Below are 15,416 nucleotides of genomic sequence, written 5' to 3' on the forward strand. Positions count from 1 at the left end.
TTTCGAAGCCATCATTTTGGGTTTCGTAATGTCTCAAAGAAGAAAACGATAAGATGTCCTTTCGTATCTAGTCTGTAATGTTACTGCATGAAATGGACTTTGTCAGCGTTAACAGAATGGATTTTTTAACACTATATCCACTGTAGGGAATCGGATCCTGCTCTTCAGGGCATACAGTGCATCCTAACCAACCACTCGTCCCACAGGGAAATAAGGAACCTCTAAATGCGAAGATAGGTTTGGCTAAAATGGCCACCAACGACTAGGTTTGTTTTCATGGAATTAACATTTGAACACAATTCCCCTGAGTTGTAACCCAGTAGCAAGGCGATATATACCTTTTGGCTATACATACGATGATGCACGCACACGCACACGCACACGCACTCGCGCGCAGACACACACATCGCAAGCCACAGTGTGTCTGAAATACTGCTGTCTTGACTATAACTCAACTTGATCAACTTATTCAGTTATACTCTCTCTCTCTCTCTCCCACTCAAACTCAATCTTTCTCTCTCTTTGTGCGTGCGTGCATGCATGCGTGCGTGCGTGCATGTGGATACTTCAGCCATCCGCCCACCCCTATTATATATATGATAGAATTACGATGTTCCTGTGATACTGCCGTCGTGACAACTCACTCACTCACTCACTCACTCACTTACACACTCACTCCATTATATTTTTAATTTTTACCACTCCCTTCGAGATTGCTGTTGGCTATTTACAGCATTCTATGGGAAACATTTGCATGGCCTGAAATGACACGTTAAGAAGGAAAGGCTCATGGGATCTACTTTGCTGATGCAGGTTTCATAATTAAAACCATCCCACTGAAATGAGAGACGGAAGATTAGCAAGGAACTGTGAAGAGCCACCTTTAAAAACACAAGTCCCGTTACATCACTGCAAAACATGGCCTATAACCGTCAACCTAATATTCTCTAATGTTTAACATGTTCAAACATTAAGCTCATGGTAATATTCATACTGATCGTACATTCTTGTTTCAATCTTTTCTCTCTAAATCGGCACTTTGCATAAGTCAATATTCTGACAGAATCGTCTTTGAGAACATTAACATAGCTCAAGACCACTTCAGGCACCCGTCCAAATCTACAGGCGCCATTTAGTTCGTTTCAACTTTTATACGTGCATGTTTTGTATTACATGTACATTTCATCTCGACCATTTCACATTCTTAGCAGATCCATCACTTGACACTGACCCTCGGAGTGAGAGGCTGCGTTCTCTTACTGTATTTAAAGACATTATTCTAAAATCAGACCTGTAGTTAGTGGCATGTTCCTGAAACAGGCGCCTCCGTGAAATACTTGAAGTGTTCCTTACTGTCCGCCCACACCATAACGTTCACATTGGCTGGTAACGAGCTCAATCTTGGGAATGTCGCTTTTTAAAATATTTTTGGGCCGTGGCTTCAATTTTCTAGTTCACCTGTGCCTTAAACTCCACGTTGATGTTCTGCTGTACATATAAATATTTACAAAAATCACATTTTATGATCATATCTAACTAATGGCATCAAACATGATAAGGTTCGGTTGAAACAAATATATTCTAAATAACGTATCTATACTTTTTAGTATTATATATTTTTAATTTTAATCCTAATACAGGTATTTATTTTAATTCTTAACGTTCTGTTAAAACAAACGAAGTATTTATTCCAAAAAACGTGTCTATTTTTACTAATACATTTTTTAGATTCATTATAATTCTTAACGTTCTGTTAAAACAAACAAAGTATTTATTCCAAAAAACGTGTCTATACGTTTTACTGATACATTTTCTTAATACAGGTATTCATTATAATTCTTAACGTTCTGTTAAAACAAACAAAGTATTTATTCCAAAAAACGTGTCTATACGATTTACTGATACATTTTCTTAATACAGGTAGTCATTATAATTCTTAACGTTCTGTTAAAACAAATGGTATTTATTCCAAAAAACGTGTCTAAGGATACATTAATACAGGTATTCATTATAATTCTTAACGTTCTGTTAGAAGGCATCTATGCTTTTCACTAGTATATTTCCTTTACATTAATTTTTAATACAGGTCTCAGTGTTATGCTTATTTAATTTGGTTGGCTGGTGTAAGAACTCTCTTACCACGGGGAAGGGTTATCTGTAAGAAGGAGACTTGTGTCAGTAAGAAGTGAGATCGGTTGTTTAATAATGAGGCTGAATACCACTGACATATGGGTTTGTAATGCTGACTGTGCTATTACTGTAAGTACCATTGAAAGTGGAAACACAGACTTAAACACGCCATTGCTGGTTTAATAACAAACTCAGCTTCAGTTAATGTCTGGAAAACCTTATGCTGAGAACAAGCTACGAAGAAACACGTTGGTGTTATGTGTGGGTGTCTAAATTCTGCGCCATTTCATCTATGCAATAGCAGCGTTAGAAGTATGGCTGAGAGAAAAGCCAGCTTTACGGTTTGAAATCATGATAGGGGTAATTAACTCTTGTTTATGAGCCCTCATCGAGGATCTGCACCAAACCAGTTACACTGTTCTTTAAGGGAGTTGGTCGGAAGCCAGCAGAGATGCCAGATTCAAAGAACAGTTAAACACCTGGATGCTTCAGGGAAGAAGAGGGGTGAGGAGGGTGGGAGATGGGAGGAGGGGGATGGAGGGTAAAGGTATGAAGCTGAGACAGGTTTCAGAGGGGGAGGGAAGCGTTGTTTACAGTGATGTGGTACATCAGCCGCCTCATGCTCTTTTTACGCACATCAGGTGGGAGGCTCATCTCACCACAGGAAGTGATGCCGCTGTCGCGAGATAGTGCCAGATTTATTTAAACAAGATGGAGTGACGAAGGAAGATAGGAGAGAAAGAACGATGAAGCATGCAAGACGAACTATCCAAATTCATCAAAAACAATTAGAGATATCTGTTATGCTGATGTTTTCGACCCTGTAACGTACACACACATAAACTATTCCACGCTTTGCATAAATATGAGGACCCACTAATGAAATGTTATTGGTGTGACGAAACGTTTCTTTTATCAATACTTTAACCAGTCTTTTATTTCACGGAGCAATCAAAACACATGTCACGTCACAGATTACAGTGACATGTAACAGTCGATAATAATTTCGAACAGATTTCTAAATTTTAAGTTAACTATAGTCTGAGCTATGGGTTATCTATTATGTTAAACAAGATATGCAAGAAATGCGACAATGAGGGACAATATACAAAAGTGGTCGAGGTTGAAGAAAGTCTGTCTGCAGAGTTCCATACATTATATCCAACCAGTTGTTCACTTCTTCCTCGGAATTATGTTATAATCTGAATATTTGTGCAGTTTCAATTATTTATTTTTTTCATAAAAATATATAAATATGCATTTCTCTGTGAAATAATTCCTGGAAGAAAATTGTTGATAACCTTTAATGGTACTAAATGGACATTACCTTTGTATGACATGTTGGTGATGATGTGATAAGCCAATCATCAAACGTATTGACTTTGCTGTAGTACAAAACTTAGCTGACGTTTTACTTCGACAAATATTCATTCCATATTCGTAGTAACTCAGTGCCAAACGCAGTCGAATGGTTTACAATGTCGGCATATCACACTAACAATTCACTCTCTAAAAATGATATAGTAATACTGACGAAAGTCTATGGCAAAAGTGTACAATGTTACTCTCTTTTTCGCATATATGAGTATATTTTCATCTTTTGTGTCGTCCATTTCTGTCAGTAAATATATAGAATTAATTGTATCAGTGACGTATTATTCCAAGGCTACCAGTGATGATCATCGAACGGGTGGACCTGAACGACTGAACATGTCTCGTGTCATTCCTTTGACTTACCTATGGGTTGGTGTTGGTGTTCTTTTAAGGGCAAAAAGTTCAACAGTGTTGAGAATGGCCAACTAGAAAATATGTAAAATTTGAACTCATTTTAATATTTCCTTACTTCCTTTCCAAATGATTTTGCCCAGCATTTGACATTTTCGAAATTGATGATACCATACGATGATAAAAAAAGGCAATGTCATCTTTATTTTCTAAATACGTTAAATATTTTATTTTGGTTGATATTTTTTAACATTAGTTAATTTTGAAAAGAATAAAGAAAAAGCCATTTATAACATAATTTGGTGCATTAAGTTAATCTCCCTCAAGATTAAGAAAAGGAAAAACTATCCTACTTTTGAGAGAATATTACAAATAAGAAACTTGAGTCTATAACTGTCTATCACTTAATGGTACTGTAAATGTACCACCTTTCTCAACATGACCCCATTCGAGAGGTCAATCATAATTTAATTCGCCAGGTGACACACTGCAACTTGCAGGTGCAGTAAGGTAATCTTCTTTCAAATTAAACAGTATCACAAGACAATCTTTCTTTTGAGAGAACAATCTGACATTGGTTTAGCAAATATGGAATTTGGTGTTTTGATCTGATATTCCTACAGATTTAAAAACATTATTTTATTTGAGGGAACAATACTAAACAACTGATAAGCTCCAAATATGTCTGCCAAATAAGTGATACCTGAAACATTTAACATGATGGTGCCCTTGGACCTTTAATATATTAGGTTTTGACAATGAATAAGTCTGGAGAGAACACTTACAAACGGGCTTGATTAAGCCACATGATTTCCCATGGATCAGGCAACACAGTGTTGCCTCTGTGATAACGTTACGTATTATGTCGTGATGGTGCCATAGGTTGATCTGTCCCAGCTCAGGATCTGTGTAATTCTTAATTGATGTTGCCATAAAAAACGGTTTCCTTATCGAAAAGGCAACACAGTTTGTGTTTTTTTCAATTAGCCAAATAGGTTACATAAATTCTAGTGTCAGAAGTTAATCTATTTGTAATTATAGTTCAAAGAGATGATCTTTAGATTATTAAAACGATAAAATAACATTTTTTAAGAAGACGCAAAAGCAATCATCCTTTCAAGAAAACTTACAAAATCAGGTCCACAAATAATTGGCATTTTAAAGTGAATGGAATAAGAATATCTCTCTTCATATTGGGAAAAGGAAAAGAAGATGTGATGACGAAATCTTGCAAGAACACTTCTTTTGGTTTTCCATAATTACAATCGAAAGTTTTACTAAACAGGTGATATAAAGATCTTTGTATTGATGAAATACAGATTTACCTCCATTATGTTTCTTGTTTTGTCCTCACCATACCTGAGGTCGAAGGTTGACCAATGTGATAAACATCCCTGCATCACTTTAGGATTCGTTCCACATATAGCCGACATGCTATGGTATAACTGGGATTATACCTTCCCCCGCACTCAATCACTTTGATATTTTACACATTTCAGTTAACAATTTTGAAGCAACCAGAGAAATGCTTACTTGAAATTACTTAAGTATCTACTCCAATCCAATTCAATCCAATCTCCTAAATGTTATCATTTATGCTTCAAAATAGTACGCTTGCACAGTTTCGTCCTTGTCTACTAGCCATAACAATCGATGCCTTAATTGCAGGTGTGGCATAAAAGACAACAGGATAAAATTTCAATTTATTATATTCGGTTCAATAAAGTGTTTCGACACTAAGGTGCTACAGATACAATTTTGAAAAGGATAAAAGCAGTTTTAATCCAGAATTTAATCTTGCCAACATGTGTATTAATAGATTATTTGAATGTCATTCTCACCTGTCTTTCTTATGAAAAACCCTGACATTACAGTTTATTTCCATTTGCTAGTTGTATACCTTGCAAGAGGCGATGATTCTCAATGACCGTGTCAGCCTCAACAATAATACACATAACACTTAACAACAATACACAATGAAATGTGTTTCACCTGAGGAAGGTAGCACTCAGTTCTATCTGTGTATTGACTGTAATAGAGTATGTTGGCTAAGCGTACCTGGAACCCAGCATGCTGCAGTCTGCCGGGAGCACCTCGCCATGCTGCTGTATTTCCAGGCTAGATTCAGGCTCTTTAATACCAGCAGAGCTTCTGTGTGGAAGTCTTTCTGCTGCTCATAGTGTGAATGAACACTGTGAATGAGTGAGTGAATGTGGTGCATACAGGAGAGAACATAACGTGAATGAACATGGTGAATGAGTGAGTGAACATGGTGAATGAGTGAGTGAACATGGTGAATGCATGAGTGAACATAAAGTGAATGAATATGTTGAATGAGTGAATGAACGTGGTGGATAAGTGAGTGAACATGGTGAATGAGTGAGTGAAAATGGTGAATGAGTGAGTGAACATAAAGTGAATGAACATGTTGAATGAGTGAATGAACGTGGTGGATGAGTGAGTGAAAATGGCGAATGAGTCAGTGAACAAAGTGAATGAACATGTTTAATGAGTGAATGAACAAGTGCAATAAGTGAGTGAACATAGAGCGAGTGAACATAGAGCGAGTGAACATAGAGTGAGTGAACATGGAGAATAGTTGAGTGGACATAAATTAAAGCGAATTAACATATTGAATGAACGAGTGAACATAGTGAGCATGAGAGTATGGCGAGTGGGAATCATGTGGATTGAAAGTTATTTCATGATGTGAAAGCCTGATGCAGTGCATCCTGTGATCCATCCCCAATCTGGTGAAACACACGAGCGATGGCATAGATCCTGAATACCAAAGGGACACAACTCTTCAAGGCAGATAGTCACGCTAAAGATGACTGCACAATCAACGCCCATTTTATTCCAAAGAAGAATATCCCCCCAAATATGCAGAACCCCTAACGTTTTTGGTTCAATACATGATGGCATAACTTGTTTTGAGTAGTATTGTAATTTTAACCACATCGCAACATTAACGTGCAGGTTTTCTGTCAGTGTAGTAGATACAAATATAATACAATACCATGACTTTGCTGAAGTCTCCATTTAAAAAAAAAAATCTAACATGGCATTGTGTCCCAGAGAGGAGAGAGTTGTCGTGCTGTTTGACGAGTTTCCTGGCGAGACATTGTGTCCCAGAGAGGAGAGACTTGTCATGCTGTTTGACGAGTTTCCTGGAGAGGCATTGTGTCCCAGGGAGAGAGAGTTGTCATGCTGTTTGACGAGTCTCCTGGCCAGGCATTGTGTCCCAGAGAGGAGAGAGTTGTCGTGCTGTTTGACGAGTTTCCTGGCGAGACATTGTGTCCCAGGGAGAGAGAGTTGTCATGCTGTTTGACGAGTTTCCTGGAGAGGCATTGTGTCCCAGGGAGAGAGAGTTGTCATGCTGTTTGACGAGTCTCCTGGCGAGGCATTGTGTCCCAGGGAGAGAGTTGTCATGCTGTTTGACGAGTCTCCTGGCCAGGCATTGTGTCCCAGGGAGAGAGTTGTCATGCTGTTTGACGAGTTTCCTGGCGAGGCATTGTGTCCCAGGAGGAGAGACTTGTCATTCTGTTTGACGAGTCTCCTGGCCAGGCATTGTGTCCCAGGGAGAGAGTTGTCATGCTGTTTGACGAGTCTCCTGGCGAGACATTGTGTCCCAGGGAGAGAGTTGTCATGCTGTTTGACGAGTTTCCTGGCGAGGCATTGTGTCCCAGGAGGAGAGACTTGTCATGCTGTTTGACGAGTCTCCTGGCCAGGCATTGTGTCCCAGGGAGAGAGTTGTCATGCTGTTTGACGAGTCTCCTGGCCAGACATTGTGTCCCAGGGAGAGAGTTGTCATGCTGTTTGACGAGTTTCCTGGCGAGACATTGTGTCCCAGAGAGGAGAGAGTTGTCATTCTGTTTGACGAGTTTTCCGGCGAGGCATTGTGTCCCAAGAGGAGAGAGTTGTCATGCTGTTTGACGACTTTCCTGGCGAGGCATTGTGTCCCAGTGGAGTAAATAGTTGCTCAGATACTAGTAGCTACGGTGGCATCTCACAATATTCACTCTTATTTTGTAATGTTATGTTCATTCTTGGAGTCACTGTAACAGTGTGAACCGCTAGCGAGGGAAGGCAGTGGGGTTAAAGCATTTGCTCGTCACGCCGAAGACCCGGGTTCGATTCCCCACATGGGTACAATATATGAAGCCCATTTCTGGTGTCCCCGCCGTGATATTGCTGGAATATTTCTAAAAGCGGCGTAAAATTAAACTCACTCACTCACTCTAACGACGGAAACCTGAAGCACCGTAGAATGGAAAATGTAGAGATGATATGCATCCTCAGTTTTCCAAGAGAGACACACCTGGTGCAACCACAAAACTTATTAATTAATCTACAGGTGTGTCACGTGTCACAGGAACAACAACTAAGATGACAGCTGGTGCCTATCGTCTCGTGCCGTACAAGCTGTTCCATATTTTTTCAGTATAGCATTCCCTATCTCTAGGTTTACTTTGGTGCTAAAATTCAATTAGATTGTAGAATCAATAAGCTCAGGAGTTTCCGTTGTAATCTGGATAGTAAATAACAAAATAACATACATGTATAGGAAAACTATACCTGATGCATTGGTGAGAACCATATAGTAATCATATCACATGACGCAGTGTGCAGACACGTGTATGGATCATGTTAAAACTGTCATTTGGATAACGATAACCGCATTTATACGGTAAAATAATGCATCGTAAAAATGGAGGAGGAGGAGGTAAGGAGAAACCCGTGCAGCCCTCCCCCCCCACCCCCTTTCTGGATCCGCCTTTGGAGCTTGTTCTCCGTAAAAATCCAGGTTAGAAGTCAGTCTAAGTAAACTTTGGCTCAGTATTATTCGTTACACTGCTATACTGAGTATAAGGAGTAAACTTGGGCTCAGTATTATTCGTTACACTGCTATACTGAGTATAAGGCGTAAACTTAGGCTCAGGATTATTCGTTACACTGCTATACTGAGTATAAGGCGTAAACTTAGGCTCAGGATTATTCGTTACACTGCTATACTGAATATAAGGAGTAAACTTAGGCTCAGGATTATTCGTTACACTGCTATACTGAATATAAGGAGTAAACTTTGGCTCAGGATTATTCGTTACACTGCTATACTGAATATAAGGAGTAAACTTAGGCTCAGGATTATTCGTTACACTGCTATACTGAGTGTAAGGAGTAAACTTTGGCTCAGTATTATTCGTTACACTGCTATACTGAGTGTAAGGAGTAAACTTAGGCTCAGGATTATTCGTTACACTGCTATACTGAGTATAAGGAGTAAACTTAGGCTCAGGATTATTCGTTACACTGCTATACTGAGTGTAAGGAGTAAACTTTGGCTCAGTATTATTCGTTACACTGCTATACTGAGTGTAAGGAGTAAACTTTGGCTCAGTATTATTCGTTACACTGCTATACTGAGTGTAAGGAGTAAACTCTGGCTCAGGATTATTCGTTACACTGCTATACTGAGTGTAAGGAGTAAACTCTGGCTCAGTATTATTCGTTACACTGCTATACTGAGTGTAAGGAGTAAACTTTGGCTCAGTATTATTCGTTACACTGCTATACTGAGTGTAAGGAGTAAACTTTGGCTCAGGATTATTCGTTACACTGCTATACTGAATATAAGGAGTAAACTCTGGCTCAGTATTATTCGTTACACTGCTATACTGAGTGTAAGGAATAAACGTTGGCTCAGTATTATTCGTTACACTGCTATACTGAGTGTAAGGAGTAAACTCTGGCTCAGTATTATTCGTTACACTGCTATACTGAGTGTAAGGAGTAAACTTTGGCTCAGTATTATTCGTTACACTGCTATACTGAGTATAAGGAGTAAACTTGGGCTCAGTATTATTCGTTACACTGCTATACTGAGTATAAGCAGTGTAACGAGCAATACTGAGCCTAAGTTTACTTAGATTGGGTTAGAAGTGGTCTTCACCACCTTTTATATGGGGCAATTAAGGGGATCGGGTGGTCATTCTCGCTGACTTGATTGATGCACGTCTTGTAAACCATGCAGCAGCATAGACCGATACTCATGATACAAGTACTACACAATTGGTTCAAACTGACCTTTTTTTTCTATTGATTTTATTATATACACTTACATAATGAATGTACCTATTTATGAAGTACTTCAATCTATCAGTCTGTGTAAGTATAGCTATACAGACGCAAAGTCTCAGTTTTGCAAAGGAGCTGATAATAACTCCCTCTTTAAAAAGAACACGTTCGACATACATAGTGCAAGAAACCACCTTTTATTGAAAAACTTCATGTCATACTACTTGCCATGGTAACCATTTTAAAATAAATAGCATTTTTATGCTATGGGACCGCACTACCTGTACTTACTATAAATTCTTTTATCATTTTTTATGAATTAATTAATTTCTTATTTACTGATTTCTGTTCAAATGCAGTAAGTGTCTGTACCTAACATCCCGGAACAAAGACTGTACATGTCCGAATCAAGTACCTAGAAGGGAGACAACTCGTGCGGTACAAACATCCTAAGCCATATAAACCAGCCTTGCAGTCGTCCAGAGGCTCTAAAAGATACATAAAATACTTGGAACTGAATTTGCTTTGAAATATTATGTTTCCACCTACGGACCTGAATGTATGGGTTAATCATCCGTAGGCCTTCAATATATAGTTGGTTTAAGATATTTAATGCAATTCCAGCAATCGACTTCAGTCCCATGAATAAAATTCAATGAATAAGAGACAAATACAACCGATAACTGTGCCTTGATTTATAAGATGCTATGACTGGAAATATCGTCCGCAACATGAGGATATCAAAGACAATAGTCGTTTTGGGGTCTACAGTTTAGATACAGACAGCTACATAGACTGACGTGTGAGTCAAATATTTAAAATATTATCTTAATGTAAACATTAAACACTCAGCATAATTTAAAGGTTATTGTTTATTTATATCACAACAAAATCTTAAATAATGTATTCAAGACCTAACGACACAACAAAATTTGATATTTGCAAAACACGACTCAGAAATCAGAACTGGCTTTTCGGATGTGTCCCCATTGGAACAGAGATGATTCAGCTTGACAGCGGGACATCTACATTCCGCTGGAGTTTTTCACTAACTAAACCGAACAAATAATGACTTTCGACTACAGGCATCACTTTGTACTGACTACCGACTTTTTCCTGGTAGATGTGCTCCAAAGAGTGTGTGAGCTAAAGTATGGAAACTTACGTGAGACATCTACATTCAGTTGGGAGGGTTCCAATTGTAATGATGAGACAAGACCGGAGACTTAACTCAGACAGACGGTCAGATGGAGTTAAGCTAACAGAGGCAGGAGCCAAAACATTTATCTGTATTCACGTTTATTCATGTGTATTTCTCCACTTTTATTATACCACACGGTGGTATATAGCTATTTTAATTCATAGTGAACTTCACCAATGACTTCAAAGTCATCAATATCATATTATGTAATTCTGTAGATAGAGTAACTAAACATTTCAATGACAACCGTATCGCCATTTTAGTCAGCTGTTTGACGACTTTCCTGGCGAGGCATTGTGTCCCAGTGGAGTAAACATTTCAATGACAACCTTATCGCCATTTCAGTCAGTTAATAGGATCGAGATAGAACGATTAAATGTGGTAATAACAACCTCACCGTGTTTTTTATCAGAAAATAGGATAATCTGAAGTAGATGCAATATGTATAAATACGGACGACAATCGGTCACAAATCACTCAATGGCTGACTAATAAACTCCTCGTATATTTACCCAGGTCCTGTGTTGTGTGGGTTGGAAGTGTACAGTGGTACCTCTGCCATGCAAACTGATTCCCCAACTCGCAGTTTACTAGCATTAGGAGTGAGTGGGTGAGTATGGTTTTACGCCACTTTTATAGCAATATTCCAGCAATATCACGGCGGAGGGACATCAGAATTGGGCTTCACACAATGTACCCATGTGCGGACTCGAACCCAGGTCTTCGGCGTGACGAGCGAACGCTTTAACCACTAGGCTACCCCACAGCCCCACTAGCATTAGGAACCCATGTCTGTCGCCAGAGGCGACTAACGGCATCCCCTGGCCAGGTTTCGCTGCCTTGGTTAATACATAAATTATATTAATATACCAAACGAGTGAGGTCAATGAATTATCTGGTCCAGACACGATTATTTACAGACCGTGAGTGCGGCGTTAAACAAACAAAGCCGCCACTGTTTGCTTCCAATTGACTGGAATCCTTGGCCTTTCAATCAAACAAGAAACTTACAGTCTAACAAGTGCTTATGAAAACAAATATTTTATTTTCAAACGGGTTGTATAACACTCATCCACGCCCTAAAAAATCCGTTAATGCAACAAAATCAAACCAAACAATGAGAAGTATAATATGCAAAGTAAAATGATAATTGCCGTTTCCAGATCAAGAGGAATACAAGCCATGTTCAGTCTATTTAAACAAAATCTATAAATAAATGAATTCATATGGGCAATGCCATCATATCCGTCAGGGAATGAGAACATCATAAACAGCAATGGCGGGTAAATAAATGTCGAATAAATTAGTATATCTGAAGCAAATGAATAAATAAATTTATATATTATATCAATATATCGTTATTCAATAATAGATTGATTCCAATAGCGTTTTTCAGGTAAAGTTAAATATAATATGTCTGATTGTCAACTGTGAATAGTTCTCACTCTGACTCCAACCATACTACTTAATAGGTTTAAGATCATCCGATTCCTTCATACTGTTCGAGTGTACCTTCCATCTCACAATAAACAAATGTTGTATGAAACAATCTGGCGACCATCAACTATTTTCAGTAGCATATATGTAGTTATGTTTGTTACATACTAGCACATGCCGTGATAATGTAAATTTCAATGCATGCAGTGTTGCTATGCAGGTTTCTTGACAATACTAATTACTTATTCAGTGTTACACTAGTAATACATCCCATCAATGGTCATCATGTAATTCACACATATGCAATATCGTTTGTCTGTACATTGCATTAATATTCAATCATTTCAAAACCTACACCACACGTACTGTTCATGGAATCCTGTTTTCGGTGAGTTCCCGTTTGGGATAGTCTTTGGGAATACATTATCTATAGGTGGTCCACTGAGGTTTATTGTCGGCTTGTCACACGGGAGATAACTCATGTTGACAAGGGAGACGACTCTATCTGATATTGATGTACGCAATTTGATTACCGAAAGGAAATTTATCCCTCCTGAACGAGTAGAACTCATTTGGGTTGTCATACGTGCATCTGTGGGCACTTGTGTCAATGTTCTCCTGCCTTATTCCAACTCTCTGTAGGAGTATCTTGTTGGCTAACAGCAAGTCAACGTAAACTTTCGGATCACCTTCTTTGTGTAGCACAAGGGACGGGTCAATGTCCGCAAAACCTTTTGCGTCTTCAGGAGAGAATTGCAGATTGTTTGCTGAAAGACATGGACCCATAGCCACGACAATGTTGCCGATGTCACACCCGAAATCTCGTTCCATGGCTTGGACGGTAGCGATAGTGATGCCTTTCAGCGTCCCCCTCCAGCCTGCGTGGGTAGCACCACAGACGCGTCGCACTGGGTCCGCAAACAAAATGGTGACACAGTCTGCCCCTGGAGCTGCTATGGTTATCCCTGCTGAGCGAGTCACGATGGCGTCAAATCCCGCTGGAACATCCTGACCAATACTCCATACTCTGTTGCCATGCTCCACCTTGGGAAACTGCATGTTCTTGCTGTTGAATCCAGCAGCGTCACCCAGGCGACGTCGGTTCTCGTTGATTACCAGCATGGAGTCCCGTTTGCGAGTGGCAAAGGCGAGATTGAGCGACCGGAGGGCGGGTGAGGAGGAGATCCCGCCATTTCTGGTAGTGAAACCGTGGTTGAAAATGGCGTCCGGGATGAGGGGGGACTTCAAAATCTGGATGTCTCCAATGGAAGGTAAAGCTTGAAGAAAAGCCTCCACTTCACATTCCAGACCATAGGATGCAGTCAGTTCCATCTTTCCCGATCCGACCACCGCGAAAAACATCTGATATGCCTTGGTGAAGAACATTTCGCCCAGCTGCTTCCAGAAACCGCTCTGTTCACAAGCGCAGACCATTGCCATTCGGCTCAGAGTATTGGAATCCAGGAACTCTTTTCCTTCATAAAATGCCTGGATCTTGTTATCAGTGATGATCTTATGATAGGTGATACCGTTTCCATCCTTGATGTTTGTTTTCTGAGAAATCTTGTTGAGCTCGTTGGCAGAGGGAGCTAACAGCATTACATGGTGTTGCTGGACCTTGGTGTTTCTTGTGATGACCTCTGTCAGGCGCTCGATGATGCGCTCCTTAGGGTGGTCTTTGTGGTAGAGGTCCGCGAAATAGACCATGGGCTTATTCCCAGGACTCTCCTCCTCCTGGCTCAACATTCTACAAAAAATAAAACACAATAATTATATAATGTTATACAACGAAACCCAAAGGCTTGAAGAAATCAAAGTCACACAGAAAAGTACTTTCACCCACGGCTTAAAACAACCTAGTGACGCCAAAGTTACAGTTATGAAGGCCTTGATTTGGGGTTAATCAATGCCTTGTATGAACGCTCCATGATCACCTATAACTCACATATCTATGAACACTACAAACCGTTTCATAAAATTTCACAGGGTGAAATTTTTTTAAAAACCTACAAAGCAGACACTTATATAAAATGCAACGCCAGTTGGTGGTCTGGAAGTACAAGAAGCATCCTACACAAGCAGATGTTTGTCTCGCCTTACATGTTCATCGCATCGAGTGACCTGCTAAGTTGATGTATTCATGAGTTGTGCAGCCAGAATGACCAGACTGATGGCGGGCCAGGCACACGCGAGGCTCACACGATCAGTCACTGGATTGTCTGGTCCTGTTATTTACAGGCCGCAGCCATATATCTGGAATATTTCTGAGTGCGGAAGTAAACCAGTCTAAGTAAACTTAGGCTCAGTATTATTCGTTACACTGCTATACTGAGTCTAACAAAACCTTGTGGGAGGTCGCGTCAGGTAACCTTTTCAATTGACCAATCCGAACACAGCTGACCAAATCGCGAAAGTTGACATTCGCACATACCTTTTGAACTTTATCTCGAAAAAGTTTTGTACCCAAACTATTCCGAATGCTATTTTCCGTGCAATCGCTTCCGAATGATGCACATGGAGCACGCCACAACTGTGAGTAAACAGTCGCTGAAAATAGCGTTTTGTCAGTATTCAAGGATGTCAGCTTGCAGAAATATTAGCTAATGATAACCATGTCAACAGAAACCCAAAAGCGTATATTCTGCAGGTCATATATCTGTGTTTTATGCGGGTTTTCATTTGTTGTGAGATTAGTGTTGGCAACCGGGGAAGAGTAAATCCATTTTGTAAGTCCCGCCGAACCCTAAATAGTAGCCGTGGTTAAATCCGTTCTGTCTTCTCGTGTTTGATTGGACGGTCATAGCCTCATAGGTCGCTCAAAGGTTACCTGACGCGACCTTTCACA

At 39.7% G+C, this 15,416-nt stretch overlaps 1 protein-coding gene across 3 annotated transcripts in view; it reads right to left on the reverse strand.

The window, feature by feature from the left end:
• Positions 1-12,159: 12,159 nt before the first annotated feature.
• Positions 12,160-15,416, reverse strand: part of LOC124282293 (purine nucleoside phosphorylase LACC1-like) — a 37,200-nt gene continuing 33,943 nt past the window's right edge. For all 3 annotated transcript variants that reach the window (XM_046718247.1, XM_046718248.1, XM_046718246.1), the window contains exon 2: positions 12,160-14,318. In XM_046718247.1, the coding sequence (XP_046574203.1) occupies positions 13,073-14,318 (1,246 nt within the window). In that variant the 3' untranslated portion in view covers positions 12,160-13,072. The remainder of the gene's footprint in view (positions 14,319-15,416) is intronic.

This window comes from Haliotis rubra, unplaced genomic scaffold, assembly GCF_003918875.1.
Source record: "Haliotis rubra isolate DU_JTF1 unplaced genomic scaffold, ASM391887v1 Scf298, whole genome shotgun sequence".
In the NCBI taxonomy this organism is placed as follows: domain Eukaryota; kingdom Metazoa; phylum Mollusca; class Gastropoda; order Lepetellida; family Haliotidae; genus Haliotis; species Haliotis rubra.